Raw genomic sequence first — 21,884 nt, forward strand, 5'->3', positions numbered from 1 at the left:
CAGATCTGAGATCATGGCACTCGGGCCCTAGTGACAAGCATTAAGCATAACAAGTTGCAACAATATCATCAAAGTACCAATTACGGACACTAGGCACTATGCCCTAACAATCTTACACTATTACATGACCAATCTCATCCAATCCCTACCATCCCCTTCAGCCTACAGCGGGGAATTACTCACACATGGATGGGGAAACATGGCTGGTTGATGAAGAGGCGTCGGTGGTGATGGTGGCGATGATCTCCTCCAATTCCCCGTCCCGGCGGAGTGCCAGAACGGAGACTTCTGGCTCCCGAGACGGAGTTTCACGATGTGGTGGCGTTCTGGAGGGTTTCTGGCGACTTCGACCTCTCCCCGTGCGTTTTTAGGTCGAAGGCGATAAGTAGTCCGAAGGAGGGCGTCAGAGGCCGGCCGAGGGGGCCACACGCTAGGGCCGCGCGCCCCCACACGGGCCGCGCCGCCCTAGGGTGTGGGGCCCTCGGGCCTCCACCGACTTGCCCTTCCGGCTCCGTGAGTCTTCCGGGAAAATAGGGCCTTCCGCATAAATTCCGACGTTTTTCCCGAAAGTTGGATTTCTCGCACAAAAACGAGACACCAGAACAGTTCTGCTGAAAACAGCGTTAGTTCGTGTTAGTTGCATCCAAAATACACAAATTAGAGGCAAAACAATAGCAAAAGTGTTCGGGAAAGTAGATACGTTTTGGACGTATCAATCATCAAGTCAAGCACTATAAACTTCATTGTGATCTTTGCTAAAACCTTGTTTTGGGTAGAGATGATTTGATCTATGGGCTAGATCAAATGGGATTAGCTTTACAATAACAACACCTTAAGTAAGGGTCAATTACGAGATCTTATAGAAGATCTCAACATGACATTCCTTACAACAACACATGAATATTTATCCAACTATAAACCAAAGAACATGAATAATTAAGAAACTATTCTTTCCTTATCTTTTCCATGTCTTTTCTACTAAATAAATATTCCTACCATGATTCACATGGTATATATTTTCAACTACAATACTTGAACTCATGTCAAGGACATTCACATTAGTTCTTTATCAAACCTTGACTATTCCAATCTTGTCCATCCAAATCTTTTCTATTAAACCTCATAGAAAGGAGAGGATCATCCATATATGTTTACCTCACCCATTGACAAGAACCTAGGTTATTATTTAAACCCTATCCAAGTGAGGTAAGTCATTAATACTAACTAATGTTATGAGTAATACAAGTTAAGTGCTTAGCCCTACTTGACCTAGCCAACACTTGATGGTAAGTGATAACATATTTCATTAATGATTAATTAGGAGACCAATGTTATGATCATCACACCTTGGTAATGATTATAAACCCTAGATAAATCCTACCTATCTAATAGAGCTCAAGTTAAGAGTGTATACTCAAGTATATTGACCAATACTTGATCTTGGAGAGGAGATCCATGTTCCACTAATGAACCATTAGGAGGCCAATACTTGGATCATTACAAATTGAGTAATGATCATATACCCTAAAAATCAAGATGAGTGTGATGAGAGGATTAATAAAGAGAGATTAGTGAGGAATAAGTTGATCATGTCTAATGCATAACCATGCCTTATAGATTTAGAGGACAAGTTAAACCTGTGTGATTAGTAGATATCATCTATCACATGAAATGATCCCTAGATCATTCTTCATACCTTGATTGGAGGAGTAGTGGCATTATACCTAAACCTTGCTTATCCAAACACTTCAGACAACCCTAGTATTGTCTTAATACAAGAATCCTAACAAAGTGAGGAAGAGTAACCCTAGCAAATTAAATAGAACCATAGCTTATGCTTATACCCCAACCCTAATATGAGAATCACTTGTGATCCTAAGTAGAACCCTACCACATCTCATTTCCATTTATGTTTCAATTAATGAAACATAACCAAAACCCTAGACCACATTCCTATTTTATTTATTGCCTTAATTGATAAGTATAAGGGAAACCCTAGATTATAACCATATGGAACCTATGCCTAAACCATAACTTGTCCATCGTAAGCAAATCCTAAGACCATACCCTAAACTTAAGTACTGGTAAATAATTAGTTGAACAATCAATAGCTAGGATTTTAAATAAACCTAAATAAATTTGTATGCCCTTACCAACATTTAGGCACATGAAATAATGCTCATGACATCATTCCCAAATTGAGAAACCATATGGTTAATTATGGATAAACCTAAACCAAACCCCAAGCCTTATGAAAGTTCTCTTATGGGAAAAGTAACGCACCTCTGCAGAGTATATCAAAATGTGGCTTGTCACTCCCTGTTCCGGGAAGGGAACTACGAACGCGGCAGGAAAGAAACTCCGTGAAGTTCTGGTCAACCTATGAAGACTGACGGGCATAGTTTTCATAATAAAATCAACCTTTTGAAGAAATGATTACAAAAACTTGCATTCGCCTATGACTTTCTGGTCTGTGGTTGTATCTAGTGCATGATACACCTATTTCCTATAATGAACTTGTTGACTACGCTCGTACTCATTCCCTCCCTTTTGAACCCCCTTCTTAGATCAAAGTCACCGAAGGAGAAACTACCGTGGAACTCGATGAAAAAAGGAGTCAACTGCAACAAAATGGAGAACTCAATCAAAGAAGTCAATGGAGTCAACTTCTGCATCAGCTAGAGTGGTAACCTAGACTAGTAATAGAAGGGAAACATTTCTATAGACATGCCTTGGACTCGCATATGTTTCTGTTGTACCACTCTGAGGGATGTAATATGAGTGGAACGGTGTTTCACTTGTGTTATGTCAACGACTTGCGTACTACACCAAGCAGTGGTATGCTGGGCCACCGCATTGGCCCATTTAGGGTTTGACCAGTAAAACTGAGAAATTAGGATCATCCCACGTACCTAATGGACCAATCCAGTTATATAGTTGACCGGTCACACCATGTTAGCTGGCCCGGCCCGCAGACTAAATGGGCCCACCCATTATTGCTTATTGGGCCGGCCTGCTTAAGGTGTGTCATGCCTTGTGTGGGCCTACCATCTAGCATGGGTTTTCAGCCAATTAACGGTGTTACCAGACAGTTAACGACGTCTGCCACGTGTCAGTTTGCATGAAGTCAGCGGTCAAATGGCCTCCCCAAAATCTTTTGCAATTGCCCAATTTTTTGTGGTCAAAGGTCACCCAAACGCGATGGACCGAAGAAACCGTGGTGCATCTTTAGATGACGCGATATGCACCACATAACCCATATCGTCGATTTAGGCTCATTGGCAACAAAAAACACCTCTTAGCTCATAAGAACTTTTCTTGTAGTGTAACTTAATATTCATAATTACACCACAGGGGATTCCCCTACAGAAAAGGTATAAAAAAACAGTGACATCTTCTGTAGAATGGTGCATGATGATGGTGATGAAAGGTTAAGTTTCAACCTTATTTTTATCCTTGTGAAGTATATAATTATTACGGAGACAAAAAGGATAACCAAGAAAAAATAAATAATCTCATCTTTTGTGTATCTTTCTCGATTTTATTACTACCAATGGAAACCACATGGCAATGTATGCAATGTATATACACATGGTGTATGCATGCAGCCAAATATAATTGAATGAAATGTTCAATTATGGGTTGCTGATAGAGTTGGGGTTGCAGATGCTAGAATAGTTCTCCAGGTGCTGCTACTAGGTCCAACCATGCCTTATAGGTTACTAGTGATACATCACACACAATTAACCACGTAACAAGTTTTGCAAAGTTTGGCATAACAGGGACAATTGCATTAAACTAAGAATGTGTGAAAAGAGTTTAACTCACACAAACAAATATTAGTAATTGTTTGCTATCTTGGAGATACACACAAGATTCCCATGACAAAGGCCTCCACTATGGAAGACTATTTTTTAAACTTTAGCATGTGAGATAGGATACCCTTTCACACAAGGTTTGGTAATCATGTGCAATGGGTTGGCTCATCACCAACCCCCGTGTAGAGACGGTTTGCTAAATCTTGTGAGATGAACCATGTTAACCGTGTCTAATTGTCTTTTTTGTACTAGTGATTTGAGATGTAAGATTTTAATTATTGTAACTACTCATGACAAAGTAAGAACCTTGTAGAAGCCTTTTAAAATTTATAACATGATTTGATTTTTTCATGAAAGTCCCAACATGAAAATGGTAGTAGATCTAGGCACATGGCTGTTTTGAGATTTTCTAGGTAAAATATATCCTATAAATGCAAGGATAGGGTATTAGAGTGTCTAGAATCCAATGCTAGTGTATAGGTATGGGGCCAACCCTTACCACATGAAACCAAGCAATAAAACCAAGCAAATACACCGTAAATATTTCACTTACTTACACTGGCATGTCTACAATGTTTTAATTTCTAATATTGATTAACTCACTAACTATTATTTGAACCTACAAAATCCATTACCATGATGCCATAAAATCATTAACCTTCATCGTGTTTTACCAAAAGTATAAAAAATAGTATAAATGTAATATGAGTAAGATATAAAACGATACTATTTCTAAACTATGGAAGTTATGTTATGGTCAATTGTAATAGTATCGTCTTGTTATAGAAATCATAACAAATAATTGGCCATTATTATCTGGAGGGAGCGATTACATGACAATGCGATTACATAAAACACCACTATTGTACTCATGATACAGAAAAATTCTTAAAATAAGCGACGACTATGATTTCTTGAAGTACAACTCCACCTATAGTGAAACTCGAAGTACACCAAAGTACAAGTACAGTTAAATACAAGTACACTTGTAGTGAAACCCCAAATACACCAACTACAGTTGTGCTGAAATCCGAAGTACACCGAAATACAATTGTGCTGAAACCCGAACTACAATTGTGCTGAAAGCTGAAGTACGTCAAAGTACAGTTGCACTGAAATCCGAAGTAAGCTGAGTTATAGTTGCGATGAAACCTGATGTAGAACGCTACGCTAAGAACCCGAAGTACAACTACGATTGAAACCCAAAGTATAGTTGTGGTAGTTCTGGAAGTACACCAAAAAGGTTTCACAAAACCTACTAGTTCTGAAAAGACGTCGACGCGAAGATCTCAAAAGTAAAAGCCAAAATTAAAAGCATTTCGTAATTTAGATGAATGCTTATTAAAGTATTTCGTTTTTAAAGAATCTATGTAAAAAGGTAAAAAATGAGACAATCCACCCTCCCTCGTGTCTCTCTCTCTCTCTCACATCCTTCTCACATTGCTTCATCTCGCGATAAGTGGCGAACAAGGAGAACACTTCCGGGAATTTTATTACAACAAATTGCACCACGTGTTGGCACCACAACGCTCACACTTCCCTTTGCGGTGTAGGCTTTTTTTAGTGATTTCGTAATTTATCAGGAGAACCATGTCCTAAACTGGATACAAAGAACTAAATACCCCAACAAGTCAGCGACCCTAGGGACAATCTACGAACATAAACCCACAGAGAAAAAAAGAAAGAAAACATTCTCAAAAAAACACCGAAGCTCATCATACCCACGCTCAATCTAGACATATCCCCGTCGCACTGAGGTGGCCCATATGGCCCACTAGACATGCATGTGTGTTTATCCGTTCGGGATTCACAAGATTTCAAAAATGCATAAATATGAAAAATACATCGTTGGATTAGTGTGTTATCTTGAATCCCACCATAATGCTAAAAATCTAGAGGATTTGGATAAAACATGTTGGACGAAAAGAAACTGTAGCAAAAGATTTGAGTTCATTTATATTTTCCTCCAAATGCAAGAAACATTGGGATAAATTTCCGAAGACTCCGATCTTCATCCTCACCAACAAACTCATGACGGCTTTAAAAAAGTGTGTAAAAGAAAAGAGGATCAGGTCTCACAGAAACAAACTCAAAGTTTCATAAATGCAAGAGAATTTTGTTCTCCTAGAGCTGTTTTTTTTGTACAATATTAGCATTTTTCTCCAGACGAGATTGCATAATTTCATTAAACATTTTTAGTCCGGTATATTGATCGCTGCATCTCCTGTGCGGCGCATGCGGACAAGTTTATGCATTTTTGTGTTTTCAAATTTTGCATTCAGCAATGCAATGTCATCACAATTCTGCATTTTTTTTTATCTTCATGTGTATTTTTGAATTCTGCAAGTAATCCCTCACTTGGTTGGAATGATTTTAAAATGAACAGTTTTTTATTGGTCCCGAATCCAGATCATATGTTAACGGGCGCCATCTCATACTGAACCCACGTTGACTTTGCGATAATGCCACTCGTCCGCTCCTGAGTCCTGGCTGCCGAGTCAAGGAAGTCCCCATAAAAACTCCTCTAATCTCCTAGTATTACCTTTTAAACTCCAGCATAACCACCGCCCACACACGGAGGAGCAGACACCAACGGGGCTGCAGCGCTAGTGGTCTACTTGCAGTGCAGCAGCGTCCAAAATCAAGAAACCAAGATGAGACGGTTCGCCGGCGGCGCCGCGCTGGTGCTGCTCCTCTCCGTCGCCACTACCAGATTGGCCGTCGCCGACTTCTTCTCCCCTCTCAGCCCACTCCTCGCCCCCGTCATGGGTAAGTCTTCTTCCCCCTCCCAACGCCGGCAGCGTTACTTACGAGCTTTGGCTGAGGGTTGACTGATGCGAGCAGGGCCGGTATGCAAGGCGGCAGCTTGCGGGAAGGGGAACTGCACGGAGACTTCGGGGCTGCCGGGGTACATGTGCGACTGTGACCCCGGGTGGACGCAGATGCACGTCGGCGACCACCTCAGGTTCCTGCCCTGCGTCATCCCCAACTGTAAGTGCATCATGCTCCTCTTGCCTGACTTGCGTACACCCTTCGCTTCCTTCATCAATGGCCAGGCAGGCCAGCCCACAAAAGTTGGCACCGTCAGCTGTGCATAAGTGCATATGACATCTGCGATTCGTGATGGCTAATTTATTACCAACTTCTTTCTGTACTCTGTAATCGTGTGCAAATCTGCAGTTTGGGAACAGAAGCTATAGGTCATGTCCTGCTTGTACCTGCAGAAAAATGAGTAATTCTGACCAACAGTTAGGTTCTGGGTACACATCAGACTTTTTGTTGCGAGATTATTTTAGAGAACTTGGAATGAAGCTTAAATTCTTAATTGCTCTAGCACACACATGATTTTTTAGAGTCTCGAGCATAATGTGGAAGTGCAGAGCTATGCAGACAAAGTCCTCTTTGTACTACAAAAGGATGTCCACTTTCTAGACCGAAGAAAGTCAATTTTGCACTGAACTTCCAAACGTACATAAATTTCATTGGCCCAACGAGACGTGTAATAAACGCGGTTTCTCCATTCTGTTTTCTGTCTCTTTTACCAAAATAAACAGGCTACGCGTGATTTTGACATCAGTCTCCATCAGACAGATAGAAGGACAAGTTAGACTGCCCAAGTCTCCGTGTCATCTTCGCAGTTTATTTTGTTGAATCAGCACGCAGTGTCATCTTCAGAGTCCCCATGTGTCATTGCGTTTGCCTCTACTCCAGAAGAAATACAAAGTCTATGTTTTACCAAAACAACCAGGGTTCATAGTTTTAATAGGGGTCTCTATTAGAAAGAAAAAGAGATAAGTTTCTTTAGATTGCTTGCGCTTCGGTGTCCTGTGCAGTTTTTTTTTAATGAACAACAGGGTCATCTTCAGAGTTTGCCTCGTGGCATATGTTTACTAATCCGATGCTCAGAGACCAGAGTAATGTTACATCACCCGTACAATAATCAAGCAAGCTTATCTCTGCAGGTACCATAAATCGCTCGTGTTCTAATGATACTTCGGCACTAGCACCAGCGCCTTCGCCCAGAAATTTCTCCCTCTCGCCAGATGGTAACCACTGCACCTTACTTCTATTTATTATCATTTTTATGATCATGCTGTTTCCATTTAATTTGCAGTCATCCTGATTCATCTCTATGTGTAAAATCCTACATGCAGCTTGTGACTTTGCTTATTGCGGGTCGGGGGGCACGTGCAAGAACGGCACCGGGCTCAGCTACCATTGCGAGTGCAAGGAGGGCTTCAGCAATGTTCTCAACATGACCACAATGCCTTGCTATCAAGACTGTAAAACCAAAATAAGACATTACCAGCTTCGCTTCTGTACAAAAAACCACCTGTCTTAGTTCAACTCCTGGCATCATTTCAGGTTCCTATGGAGCAGATTGCGCGTCCCTTGGGATCCTCCCATCCTCAAACTCCACCGCAGCACCACCAGCTGGCTCCACGAGCAATGCACCTGCTTCAGGTAAAAAAAGCTTCCTTCAGATATGTCTGGACATCTGTATCTGTTCTAATACGCAGTTAACTCACTTTTACTACCTGTGATTTAGCATTTGCAGTATCAGTTTCGCGGCAAATTATACTTCCTCTGATGATATTGGCCTTGGTGGCGATGATGGGTCAGGCGACATGAACAGAGGATGATTTTATACCACGATAGCACTAGAGAGAGCTTTTGTTCACGGAGTAGAGCTTTTAGCCTGCTAGATATGTGGAGTACTTTGTTGGTGTAGCACGCTGCTTCAGTATTATTGCACGTGAAGGTTCTTCTACTTGGGCAGTTGGTGGTCTGATGTGCAAATGGAATAGCCTGTCTCTGTGTATAATATAATATTCATAAATAAACTGATTGCGTATTTGATCGTTGGTTGGCTGTAACTTTTCATGTTCTCATTTCTCCTGTCGATTTCTGATCGCATTTTGATCCTGCAACCTCTATAAACAAAAAAGTTCGATCCTACGAGCTAAAGTATCAATACTGGCAAAGTGGGCCTAAAGTACAACTGGGCCAGAAGTTTTTTTTTTACAATATCTTACTCACTTTATTGATCAAAGGCCAAAACAAGAAGTATTAATACGCCTAAGGTGGATCTGTTATGCCTGGAAAACAACAAAGATAATAATGTCCATCTTCACTTCTGAAAACTGCAGCTGAAGCTCTTTTCCCATTCACTTCTGAGATAGCTCGACGCAGGGTCATCACGGATTCACGGCTGAGGGGGTGCGATCTATCTGCGCTCTACACTTTGAGAATTGGTTCGGTTAGCTGGAGGTTCTGGCTTGGTATAAGAGCTGATCAACGAAAAAATCTCCTGACAAAATGATGTGTTGCCAACGGTGTCTAGAACTCTCCCTTGTGGATCTCCTTTCTCCTTGCCACCTAGATAGCCCATCGGGTTACAAGGATTATAATTACGTCTTCATGCGACATAGATGCCATCAGTGAAAAACTCTAGTTTAGCACTCGGTTCATGCGTCTCTATCATACGATCAACGATATGTTCATCCTATAGGAGCTATTTGGATTGTGGCATGCGGTTGCCATAACAAAATTTTGGCGTTGGCTAGTCTCATAGGCTACCGTTTGGTTTGAAACCCAACTATCGGAACCACGCCAAAATTTTAGTCGCTACTCCCGTTGGCCTGGTGGGTGTGGGTATAAACCAAATAGAGACCTAAAGCCCAAACCGCCCAAACCACCCAAACCATAGGGCAATACAATCAATTAGGGAGTGCGTCCCACGAACCCCACATAGTGTGCATACTAATTTAGCCTCCCTATTTCAGTGATACAACAAATCATAAGGTTGTAAAGACTATTTGGCAAGTCTTGATAAAGAAAATCTTAATTTTGACGACACATCTAACCTTCCACACAAAAGACCGGAAAATCCAACTTCCCGTTCATTGTGGGACGCAAGGCATCCCGCTAACGTGGAAATACTGTATGGGCTGGCCCATTAGCGTCACACTTGTTTTTTCATCATTTTTATTGGTTTTGTGGGGTTTTCTGGGTTTCCACTCATTTTTGTTGATTTCTCTGGGTTTTTCAGATTTCGAAAATTGTTCAGATTTGGAATTTGTTGAATTCAAATTCATTTATATTTTAAAATTTTACAAATTTCAAAATGGTATAAATTATAAAATTGTTCAATTTTGAACATTGTTTGACTCCAAAATTATTCAACTTTGAAAATTGTTCGAAATCCAAAATTGTTTGAATTTTAAAATTATTTGCATTTAGATTTGTTTGAATTTGAAATTGCGCAGCTTTGAAAATTGGATAGGTTTTTATGATATTCTGATTAAAAAAAGGAACAACAGGAAAGAAAAGGTTAAGAAAAAAGTAACAATACCCATGAAGGTCTCCTTCAGGCGGGACGGAGTGCCAGTATTTGCCGGTAAATAGGATCTCCATTTTGATTGGGGTGCCCGTATCTCCCGCTCATGTGCGTGTGGGAGTACCGCACGCACGCAGGGACCCCTCCTCTGTATGATCCTCTTAGCTGGCCCAACTGCCCAAGGAACAGGCCCTTTTGCAGTTTTTTTCTTTTGATGTCAATTTTATTTTATTTTCAAAGATTTGAAACCTTCCAGATTTTGAAAATAAGCTCATATTTGAAAAATGTTCATAGTTGAAAAGTTTTCAAATTTGAAAATTGTTCAGAGTTGAAAATGTTCAAATTTGAAAATTGTTCAGATCTGAAAATTATTCAAAGATCAAAATTGTTCAGAGTTGAAAATTATTCAAAATTCAAAATTATTCCAAATTAGAAATTGTTCAAATTTGAAAAAAAGTTCATAATGCATAAAAGCTCGACTGGAAAAAACTGAAAAACCCAAGAGAAAAAATACGAGAAGAAACCGCTCTGTAACGAACCTAATAAACGAAAAAAACGACCTAAACCGCGATCGCACGTGGGAATATTAACGTGCCCACTGAAGCGATAAATAGGGTTTGATGTTTTGATCCTCCGAGCTAACGTAGCATTGCAATACTGGGCCACTGGGCTGAAAGTATAACTAGGCCAGAAGTGGTCGGCAGCCCTCAGCATTCCTTACCGGGGCCTCCATAGCTTCTTAGAGCATCTCCAACAGCAGGCTAAAACGCGCAGCATAAAAACTGCCGGTTTGCAGCGCGCGGGAGGAAAATCGGCCCCCAGCAGGCGCTGCAAACCGCGTGACGCTGTAAATGTTTTAGGGCGCGGGCCGGATTGCGCTATCGCGAGCGGCATACTTTGTGCGCCGGCTACAACGCGCGGCATCGCTCGTCCATGCGCGAGAAAACCCCCGCGCTGAAACTTCCCCTTCCGCGTCGTCGCCCGAGCGCCCAAACCCCTCGTCTCCGCGCGGCCGCCGGCGCAATCCCGACGATGGATGGCCCCTCCGGCAACCCACCGACCCCTCCCTACTCCATTCCCCCCTCTGCCGCCACCGCCGCTTCCGCAGCGCCGCCGCCCAATGCAGCAAACCCTAGCGGCGTCACCGACGCCGGCAACACAACAGCTGTTGCGCGTGCGCTCTTTGTTCCGCCGCGCGGGGCGCTGCACACAGGCACCGCCGCCGCGCAGATGGCAGCCGCACAGGGTGCCGGCAACGCGCGGACGGCGCCGCCGAGGAGGAAGGCGCCGTCGACCAAACGGCCATACATCGGTGCCGCCTTCCTCGCGCCGCCGAAGAAAGCGAAGGCATGTTTGGAGGAGGCATGGGAGGCATGGCCGGCATGGGAAGCATGCCCATGCCCGCCATGGGAGGCATGGCCGGCATGGGAGGCTATGGAGGCATGGCCGGCATGGGAGGACCAAGCTATGGAGGAGTGTTTGGAGGGACTATGGGAGGCTCGGTGAGTGGTGTGTATGGGACTATGGGAGCACCACCGGGAGGCTTCGTGTCTTCCATGAATGCTACTATTCCTCCTTCAACCCAAGATGACGAGGAGGAAGAAGAAGGTGTTGACTTGGAAAATGCGCAAGTGTGATATGCATTTGTCATATGCAAATTGTGTGTTCCACTTTGTCCATTTGAACCATATGTCGTGTGTCGTTGTTGAGCTATGTCATATTGTGTGTCGTTCTTGAACTATGTGATGTGTGTTGCACTTTGTGTCTATTTATTCATGATTTATATGCGACTGTTTGATCTTGTGAGATGCATAGTAGTGTAGAAAGCTGTTTTCCGCGCCCGCGCGCGCTGTATTTTGGCGCGCCCGGTGATACGTCTCAAACGTATCTATAATTTCTTATGTTCCATGATAGTTTTATGACAATACTCATTTGTTTTATATACACTTTACATCATTTTGATGCATTTTCTGGCACTAACCTATTAACAAGATGCCGAAGCGCCAGTTCCTGTTTTCTGCTGTTTTTGGTTTCAGAAATCTTACACAGGAAATATTCTCGGAATTGGACGAAACAAAAGCCCACGGTCTTATTTTGCACGGAGCTTTCCAGAACACCGAAGGAGAGACGGAGAGGGGCCAAGGGGGCCCCACACCACAAGGCGGCGCGGCTAGGAGGGGGCGCGCCCACCTATGGGGTGGGCCCCTCGGGACTCCTCCGACTCTGCCCCTTCGCCTATTTATTCTCTCCGTCGCGAAAACCCTAGTACCGAGAGCCACGATACGAGAAAAGTTCCAGAGACGCCGTCGCCGCCAATCCCATTTCGGGGATTCGGGAGATCGCCTCCGGCACCCTGCCGGAGAGGGGAATCATCACCGGAGGACTCTACATCATCATGCCCGCCTCCGGATTGATGCGTGAGTAGTTCATCCTTGGACTATGGGTCCATAGCGGTAGCTAGATGGTTGTCTTCTCCTCTTGTGATATCATGTTTAGATCTTGTGAGCTGCCTATCATGATCAAGATCATCTATTTGTAATGCTACATGTTGTGTTTGTTGGGATCCGATGAATATGGAATACTATGTCAAGTTGATTATTGATCTATCATATATGTGTTGTTTATGATCTTGAATGCTCTCCGTTGCTAGTAGAGACTCTAGCCAAGTTGATACTTGTGACTCCAAGAGGGAGTATTTATGCTCGATAGTGGGTTCATGCCTCCATTGAATCTGGGATAGTGACAGAAAGTTCTAAGGTTATGGATGTGCTTGTTGCCACTAGGGATAAAACATCAATGCTTTGTCTAAGGATATTTGTGTTGATTACATTACGCACGAGTACTTAATGCAATTGTCCGTTGTTTGCAACTTAATACTTGGAAGGGGTGCGGATGCTAACCCGAAGGTGGACTTTTTAGGCATAGATGCATGCTGGATAGCGGTCTATGTTATTTGTCGTAATGCCCTAAGTAAATCTCATATTAGTCATCATGATATGTATGTGCATTGTTATGCCCTCTCTATTTGTCAATTGCCCAACCGTAATTTGTTCACCCAACATGCTATTTATCTTATTGGAGAGACACCACTAGTGAACTGTGGACCCCGGTCCATTCTTTTACATCTGAAATACAATCTACTGCAATCTTTCTTCTATGTTGTTCTTCGCAAGCAAACATCAATCTCCACACCATACGTTTAATCCTTTGTTTACAGCAAGCCGGTGAGATTGACAACCTCACTGTTAAGTTGGGGCAAAGTATTTTGATTGTATTGTGCAGGTTCCACGTTGGCGCCGGAATCCCTGGTGTTGCGCCGCACTACACTCCTCCACCAACAACCTTCACGTGGCCATCATCTCCTACTGGTCGATAACCTTGGTTTCTTACTGAGGGAAAACTTGCTGCTGTACGCATCACACCTTCCTCTTGGGGTTCCCAACGGACGTGTGCTTCACGCGTTATCACCCGGCGGAGGTCCATTTTTACCGCTCGCGCAGGCGCTGCATTTTAGCGCGTCCGGCGGGACAAAATTCGGCCCAGCTCGCGCCAAGCGTTTACCGCGCGGCGAAACAGAGGTTTAGCGCGCCGGCTTTTTGTGCGCCTGTTGGAGATGCTCTTAGTGATTGGGCCCTCCGGCAGATATGAATTGGTTGATCAGTGAAATTTCTCTTGTTTAGAAAATACTACTCTCAATTTTCTCTGGAAATAATTCAGTGAAATGTATTTCCTCCGATTCATTTTTTTCATTTCTCTCAGTTTTTTGGTTTGTTGATGAACATATATTTTGGATAAGGTAACGGTGTGAATGCAGTTTGCGTGGAAAGTGAAGGAGGCACGTGATAAGTTCGACGGTGAAAGCACAAAATAATTTATTATTTTCAAGTGAAGCACAAAATAAAACTGTGCAAAATATCATGGCACACCCTCAATAATGCGCCAAGCCATGGGATGTCTCACAAAACAAGCCTCGCTCGCCCAACTGCTACTGAAAAAACATCGACTGACCATCTCAAAAACTGAAGCGAGGTAAGGCAGAAATATCCTACTAGGAAAAGATCGTTTAGCAATGTTGTCTAAACCCAACATTACATTAACAGTGCACAGCTGACACAGCCACCATGATCTGCACGAATCCGCATCTGCAGATCCTTCACTGTGTGACCGCCGGAACGGCTAGCCTCTGCCTCCCGCCTACAGTTTCAGGCTTTCAGCTGCTCGCTTGCACCGCACGCACGTACAGAGCCCCTGACGAATCTTTGCGTCTGCAGACGAACCACGTTTGCTCGACTCTGTTTCGTTTGATCTCTTTCTTCAGTTATACAGTCACACTGCCTCGTTCTTGTTCATCTGTTCTGCGTGGAGGCGAGCGAAACCACTAACGTTGCTGCGAGAACAAGCGACCGCACTCCCGAAAATGCTGTTCTTGCTGGGGAACAGATGGCAACCTGCAAAGACATGGACGGCGCTCTTTGTGTGTTTTCTAGGAGGAAAATCTGCAGGGTGTCTAGGTCACAGAGAACGGCGCCCTTCCAGTAATCTCGGTTTTCTGTAGAGGAGCACAAAGATTATGCGAGTGGAGAACTGACATTCCTACTTATCAACAACATTTTCTACACATGAAAAGCAGCATTCATATTCCGACAGCTGAGTTGAGTTTATCAAATCGAAGTTTATCAACAGATGTAGTAAGATCTTGGGTGCCGTGAGAGCTGGAGCTCCTTTTAGGAGTCACGTACCATGTCTGGCCGGCTTCATGGACAGAGATTTGGTGCACATGAGCTCCAGTGATCCCTTTTCAGAAAAGTAATTAAAAATCATATTTTTAAGTTGTAGAAAAATCTGAAAATAAATCATGATGTAGTCAGTATTGTATCCCACAAACGTGTAAATTTTCAACTGAAAATAACGTGTATTTTGGGCTGCACAAAAATAACAAATATGTGGATCTGAGTATAGTGATTCAAATCTTCAAAAGAAAAATCAGAATTTGTCATTTTTGTGTAGCTCAGAAAACAAAACATTTGTAATTGAGATTTTATACGTTAGTGGAATACATCATTGGCTATTTTTAGAATTTTGCTACATAATTTTTTGAAATATATAAATATAATTTTCGAATTTTTTAATACACTGAGATCACTGGTGCCCATGATCCAAAAGGACTTCTCGCGGCTTCATGGGCTTTAAAAATGTTCAGGGACATGGCTCAGTCTCCCTCACTGACAGGAGCTAGTACGTCCTGATAAGTTTATTTTACATGAGAGCTCCAAGAAAAACAAGATGAAATCAGACATCTCCAGCTCGCTCAGCACACGGTCACAGATAGGAAAGAACGAGGTTCGGAGGTTGGGCGGAATGACCAAAAAGTTGAGAGGTAGGAAAGCCAGCATTCCTGTTTCTGCAGAGGGCTCTGTCTGCCTCATCGTGCGTGCCTGAATGTCACAGAACGCTGCCACCATAATTCAGAGATGATTGAGGCATACTAGCCCATATACGTAGGCCTGCGCACAAGCCGAGCCTAGCTAATGTATGCGTGCAAGCAGATCATCGGTGACGATAAACTACTTGTAATAGGACATGGAGTGGCATGGCGTCCAAAATATTCAGGCCTCCTCTCCTCTCTAGGGAACTTATGTTGATTTGACGCGAGTAAAGCAGGAGCAGCAGCTAGCAGGCAGCAGTAACATAAATTAGTGCCACTCTCACTGCCAGAGGGGAGGAACACAGTGCCTAGCCTACCATAGCTCACTGTTGATGTGGCATTTGTATACTACGCGAGCAGGCTTTTTGGTTTGTTTCTTGGTCGTGTGAAAAAAATGGAGAGCGCTGATGCTGCGATGCAAATGCAGGGTGAGGCGATTTACACAAAAATAACCCAAAAGTGGAAGAAAAGCACAGACTGACCCTCCGGCGAAACTATTTCACCAATCTAACCCTTTTGTGTGGCGCCCCTCCCACGGGCGCCACACATGCCCATGTGGCTTCCCTCCTGCCGGCGCCACACACCCAGCCGACGTGGCCCCCTCGCCGGCTGAGCTGGTGCGCCCGTCCGACGTGGCAGCATGTGTGGCGCCCCTCCCAACGGCGCCACACATGCCAACTTATATCATGTTTTCGGTCGAAAACATCCGGGGGCTCCGGAACGTCCGGGACTTAGCCGTTTTGCGAGGCTCGATGTGTGGCGCCGACGCCACGGGCGCCACACTAGCATGTGTGGCGCCGATGCCACGGGCGCCACACATCCACTTAAGTGTGGCGCCCGCGCCCGCGCCCGGCCCGACCCGGCCAGTTTCTTCTCTTCTCTCTGTTCCTCCCAGAAACCGCCGCCGCCGCCCGAGTCCCCTTCGCCCCCCACCAAATCGACCAAGCAATCGTCAGATCCGGCCGGCCAAGTCCTTCCTCCTCCATTCCTCAAGGTATTCCCCTTCGAATCCCTCACATTCATCCACTAATTTCATAGATCTTGCTAGATTTGCACATGAACCCTAGACATGGAAACTAGATTTGAAATGGCTATGTATGTGTTGAATGTGTATGTGTAGGAACCCTAGATATGTAGGAACCCTAGATATGTAGGAACCCTAGATGTGTTGAATGAAATTTTACATGTATGTGTTGAAATCCTTATGTATGTATGTGGTGAAAGGCAAAATTGGAGCTTAGCAAATGCATTCTATTGTCTTACATATGTCTATTATGTGCCTAGGAATGGTATGTCTTACGAAATTCATATGTGTGATGTATTTGGATATGAACTCTCATGTATGTGTGATGTATATGTGATTCGAAAGTTAGATATATTCTCATGTATTCTTGATGGAATAACTCATATTTGTTAGGAATGTATGTGTGATGGCTTATTTGGATATATTCTCATGTATGTGTTGCTCATATTTGGTATGAATGGCTCATAATATGTTGTATGTGTTGCTCATACATGTAGGATGGTGTGGCTTCGGATGAAGAGTACGACAGGGAGCACCGGGCTGTTCATATGACGGAGAGGGGAACGGATCTTCACCCTTTGAAGATTCGTTACCATGGCACACCGGATATACCTTATGACGAGAGGTACACGGAGTTCATCCGGCCTACCGGTCTTATGCCGTTCATATCCCTTGTAAGCCGTGGGGGCCACACATGAACCCCTCGGCACTCACCGCCCTTGTCGACCGGTGGAGGCCGGAGACTCACACCTTCCACTTGAGGGCCGGCGAGATGGCCCCTACTCTCCAGGATGTTTCCATGATCCTTGGACTACCTATTCAGGGCGAGCCACTGTGTATGAACACAGCTTCTGATGGGTGGCGCGGACATATGGAGGACCTTATTGGCAGGGCTCCTCCGCCGCCAGAAAATCCAAAGGAGAGAGTTCCCGCCGGCGCGTCTTTCACTTGGATCAGAACTAACTTTGCAGAATGCCCCATAGAGGCCGACGAGGACACTCGGAGGACGTACGCCCGCGTGTACTTATGGTACATGATTTCCAGGACTCTCTTTCCCGACGAGTGGGGGTAAGCTGGCCCATTGGTGTTGGCTGAAGGCGCTTACGGTGTTGGACGCCCGGTGGAGTTGGGGAACAAGCGGCACTTGCCTACCTCTACCGGCAGGTGATGATTTGTTCTATGTACTATTTTCCTATAGTAGTGCGCTACACAAAGTAGTAACCAAATATCTTATGTACGCAGTTGGACGAAGCTTGTCGCAGGATCGGGAGCAAGACGGGTAGCGGCGGTATTGGTGGATGCATGCTCCTACTTTCCGTATGGAGCCGGGACCGCCTATCAGTTGGGCGTCCCAGGGTACTCAACGAGACGCCATGGCCTCATTTCCCTCACTTTCCTGATCGGGAGCCCACTTGGGCATACCTTTGGGACAATGTCTCGGAGATGACGAGCGATCCAATGATCATGTACAGGCAGTACACTCGCGGAGTTGGACACTCTTACCGCCGAGCGAGTAACCGATCACTCGCGGAGTTGCAATCCTAGTTTTGATTGATTCTACTCGGCATCTACTAAATAATTGTATGCTGCAGGTGGAATGGGAGCCATATGGTAGCTACTACCGTATTGGCGCGGCGATGACCGACCTAAACCCCAAGTGCACGGAGGAGGCGCAGTTCGGCGTATGCGCTGCCCACTCATATGCATGTGGCTTGTTGAACACCACCAGCCGCAAAGAGTGATGAGACAAGCTTGGGCTGTATCGGAGTGCCCACCAATGTGGCAAGACACGGACAAGGCGCTTCACGGGTAAACTTCGGAATCATGCGATGGAAGATTCTTGATAGAAGAGGTACAAACTAACTTGTTGATTCTTGCAGGCTTGATAGGCAGCTGGCAGAGGAAGATCACAAATTGGCCATCCATCATAGCGGCCACATCACGCCGTTCCAACACCGCTTGGAAGCGGCACGGAATGCTGGCCCCGAGCGGATTGTGCCTCACGACTTCACCGCTTTCAACAACTACCTCGAGTGGTTCCATCGTAACACGCGTATCGAGTTAGTGAAGCGCGCGTATCGTGAAGAGATCTTGGACGACCCCATCCCGTTCGATGAGGTTGGGCAAAGCCAGCACGACACTTTTGCTCGCAGAGGGAGATCGACTTCTATTGCTTCCGAGCTGAACTTCGTGGTAATGGATTCTCTCACTAACTAGTACATCATCTAGATTGCCATGTGCTCGCTTAAATTGTGTATGCTATGTTTGTCACAGCGGGAGGAGATCCAGAAAACAGCTGAGGAGTGCGAGGTTGTGTGGGAGCAGAGCCACACAGATGAAAAGCCTGTCGGACCGTTGCGGAATTTCGTTAAGGTATGATCACCAACTTTGAATGTACGCAATTATGTTCCGGTGGCTTTGTAACCGTGAGTTCCATGACGCAGAACACCGCACGAAAGATGCGGCGGTTAGCGAACTTGCTAGGTTGCCGCGAAGGCGAAATCCCTACATCCTCCTCTTCGAAGAACATGTATGGACTATTTTGTTGCCGTGAAACATGTTCTTACTAATTTCAACTTTTGTAATCTCATGTGTTCATGTTTGTGCAGATTCCTCCCGAGGACGACCTAATTCCGAGTCAAGGCGTACTTCCGAAGCGTACCTCCAAGCAACGGTCAGCTTACCAGTTGAAGCCAAGGGGCAAGGCTCCAAACCGGTACACTCCGGAAGATTATGTCAACCGAGGAAAGAAGGTTGTCACTGAGGAGGATGACGGGCCGCCGCGGAGATCAGCTATGTCGAGGATGAGGAACAACGAGCCGTTCTCTTCAGAGGAGGAGGAGGAGGAGGAGGAGGAGGAGGAGCAGCAGCAGGAGCAGCAGCAGCAGGAGCGACGAGCAGGAGCAGCCAAGGCAGCGGACGAAGAGGATGGCCGTCCGGAAGCGGCCCGTGAGGACGACACGTCGAGGACGACACTAGGATGTGCTCCGTGTTGTTGTGAACTATATCTTCATAAGTATCGATTTGTGAACCCTATGTCATTTCGAACCATGGTCCGTAATGCTACTTGTTGTTTGAATCTACGTGCTACAATGTGACCTATGAAGTGTTATATGTGTATGTCATGAAATTTCTACTTGTTGTGTCCAATATTGTACTCGTAACTCGTTGGAGTTTGGTAGGATTTTTCATGTTTTCAACACAAGTCCATGTGTGGCGCCCTTCCGCCGGCGCCACAAGTGCTAGTGTGGCGCCCGTGGCATCGGCGCCACACATGCCAACTTATATGAACCATTGGGTCCAAAACATACCGTGGGACAAATCCTGCGGGACTTAGCCGTTTCGCGAGGCTCTATGTGTGGCGCCGTGGCATCGGCGCCACACGAGCTAGTGTGGCGCCCGTGTCATCGGCGCCACACATCGAGCCTCGCAAAACGGCTAAGTCCCGCAGGAATTGTCTCACGATATGTTTTGGGGATTACAAGTGCATGTGTGGCGCCGTTGGGAGGGGCGCCACACATGCTGCCACGTCGGATGGGCGCACCGGCTCGGCGTCGATGGCGCCACGTCGGCTGGGTCGGTGGCGCCAGCGGGAGGGGCGCCACATGGGCATGTGTGGCGCCCGTGGGAGGGGCGCCACACAAAAGGGTTAGATTGGTGAAATAGTTTCGCCGGAGGGTCAGTCTGTGCTTTTCTTCCACTTTTGGGTTATTTTTGTGTAAATCGCCGCAGGGTGACTCTGTACCTGTAGGCTGTAGCTCTACAATCCTCCTCCTACGGTGCAATAACTTGCCACTGTTCACGTCTGATCCTTTAGGGGTTTGCTCGACCTCCTTTCCATGGTTTCCTGCGCGCTCTCATACTATATGGAGCTGGCTGAGCTCTGCAAGGCACATGCTCTGCCGTGGTCATGGAGTGTGCTTGTGCTGGGAAGGGGTAAGAATTGTTCTGGACATTTTGATGGGGGGAATTGTTTCTTTCAGAGCGGTGTGTGCACGGATGCAGGGTCACGAGAAGAAGGGAATCCCCAAGTACAATTATGCTAGGCATCAGACCTGAAAAATGTAGTAGTTCTTCATTCCCCTGCCCTGAAAGATGATGCAATAAATAGCAGCATCGAGCAGCGCTCAAACTCATGAACACAGGAGGGTTTGATGAAAATTAGCTGCAAAATCACTTCCCCAAACCAGAAGGTGGAGAAGAACCGACGAGACAGAGAGAGAGAGAGAGAGACCATCACGTCCTGATCCATCTCTCCCTCTTTCAATAGCACAAAAGACATGACCGGCTAATTAATTACAGCACATTACACTCGTTAAAAAAAGAAGCTCCAAGAACTCAACAATGTTATTACTACATAGGTACATCGAAGAAGCCTTCATGATTGGTTTGCCTCCATCAATCTACCCGTGGCGCTGCTCCCCTTCCTCGATCTAGCATTCTAGCTAGCTCCCAGCTGGTTTGTTGTGTTCGATCCATGGCTTCGTGCGCCAGCCGCGGCCTTGAAGAGCTAGCTCCGGCGAGTGAAATGAAGCTGTAATGCTAGGCCGGGAGCACCAGGGCATGGGAGAGCGTACATATATGTGCAGTGCAGACGAAGCCGTTGGTCGTGGACGGGCGCGCGGGTCAAACCGGGGCTCAGGGCATGAAGAGCCTGTCCCCGCACTTGCAGCGCCAGGCCTCCGGGTAGTACTCGAGCGGGAAGCTGACGCCGGGCTGGATGGCCACGTGCACCGCCCGGCACGGGCGGCAGCCCCCGCACCTGCTCCGGCACGTCGGCGGCGACGACCCAGGCCCCACAAGCTCCCTCCGCCTGGCCGCAGCCGCAGGGTCCCAGGAGTACTGCTGCAGCGCTCTGCCGCCGCCGGGGCCGGTCCTCCGGCTCGTCGCCGCGCACGCACCTGCAGGATGAGTGAATGTACGTGTGAGCTAGGGCTGGCCATGTAATGCCGGCGCGGAAGGAAGGTTGTAAAGACAGGGCCGGGCAGCGCGCGGAGTGTTACCGATGGCGGCGGCGAGGAAGAGGAGGAGGAGCGGCGCGGTGAGGCCGCGGCGTCTCGCCCAGCCCATGGACGCGGGGGCTAGGTAGCTAGATCTCGTGTCGCCGACCGGCCTGGCTCTCGATGGAACTGGAAGGCTGCGCGCAGGAGGGGTGCGCGAGCGAGGGGAGAAGCAAGCAAAGGGAGCTAGGTAGGCGGTGAATGGCGCAGCTGGAGGTGCACGAGGGGGCCTGGCCTGACTGACGCGGACGGCAGGGAGTGGAGTGGAGTGGAGTGG

General features: G+C 46.1%; 2 protein-coding genes across 3 annotated transcripts; one reads left to right on the forward strand and one right to left on the reverse strand.

Moving 5' to 3' along the window:
- The first annotated feature begins 6,319 nt into the window (after positions 1-6,319).
- On the forward strand, positions 6,320-8,843 carry LOC124695785 (fibropellin-1-like). Of its 2 annotated transcripts, none has more exons than XM_047228601.1 (6): positions 6,320-6,587; positions 6,663-6,809; positions 7,781-7,864; positions 7,973-8,101; positions 8,184-8,282; positions 8,377-8,843. In XM_047228601.1, exons 1-6 carry the CDS (start codon positions 6,473-6,475, stop codon positions 8,448-8,450), a joined length of 648 nt encoding a protein of 215 aa, XP_047084557.1. In that variant the 5' UTR covers positions 6,320-6,472; the 3' UTR covers positions 8,451-8,843. The 2 variants fall into 2 exon arrangements, with proteins under 2 accessions (XP_047084557.1, XP_047084556.1); XM_047228600.1 differs by having other exon boundaries at positions 6,322-6,587; positions 8,368-8,843.
- Positions 8,844-21,245: 12,402 nt separating this feature from the next.
- On the reverse strand, positions 21,246-21,677 carry LOC124698782 (EPIDERMAL PATTERNING FACTOR-like protein 4). The gene is made up of 2 exons (XM_047231207.1): positions 21,611-21,677; positions 21,246-21,508 (listed from the first exon to the last, which is right to left on the reverse strand). The coding sequence occupies exons 1-2, from the start codon at positions 21,675-21,677 to the stop codon at positions 21,246-21,248; spliced, it is 330 nt and encodes a 109-aa protein (XP_047087163.1).
- Between the last annotated feature and the right edge of the window lie 207 nt (positions 21,678-21,884).

The sequence above is a fragment of the Lolium rigidum genome, chromosome 3, assembly GCF_022539505.1.
Source record: "Lolium rigidum isolate FL_2022 chromosome 3, APGP_CSIRO_Lrig_0.1, whole genome shotgun sequence".
Classification (NCBI taxonomy): Eukaryota; Viridiplantae; Streptophyta; class Magnoliopsida; order Poales; family Poaceae; genus Lolium; species Lolium rigidum.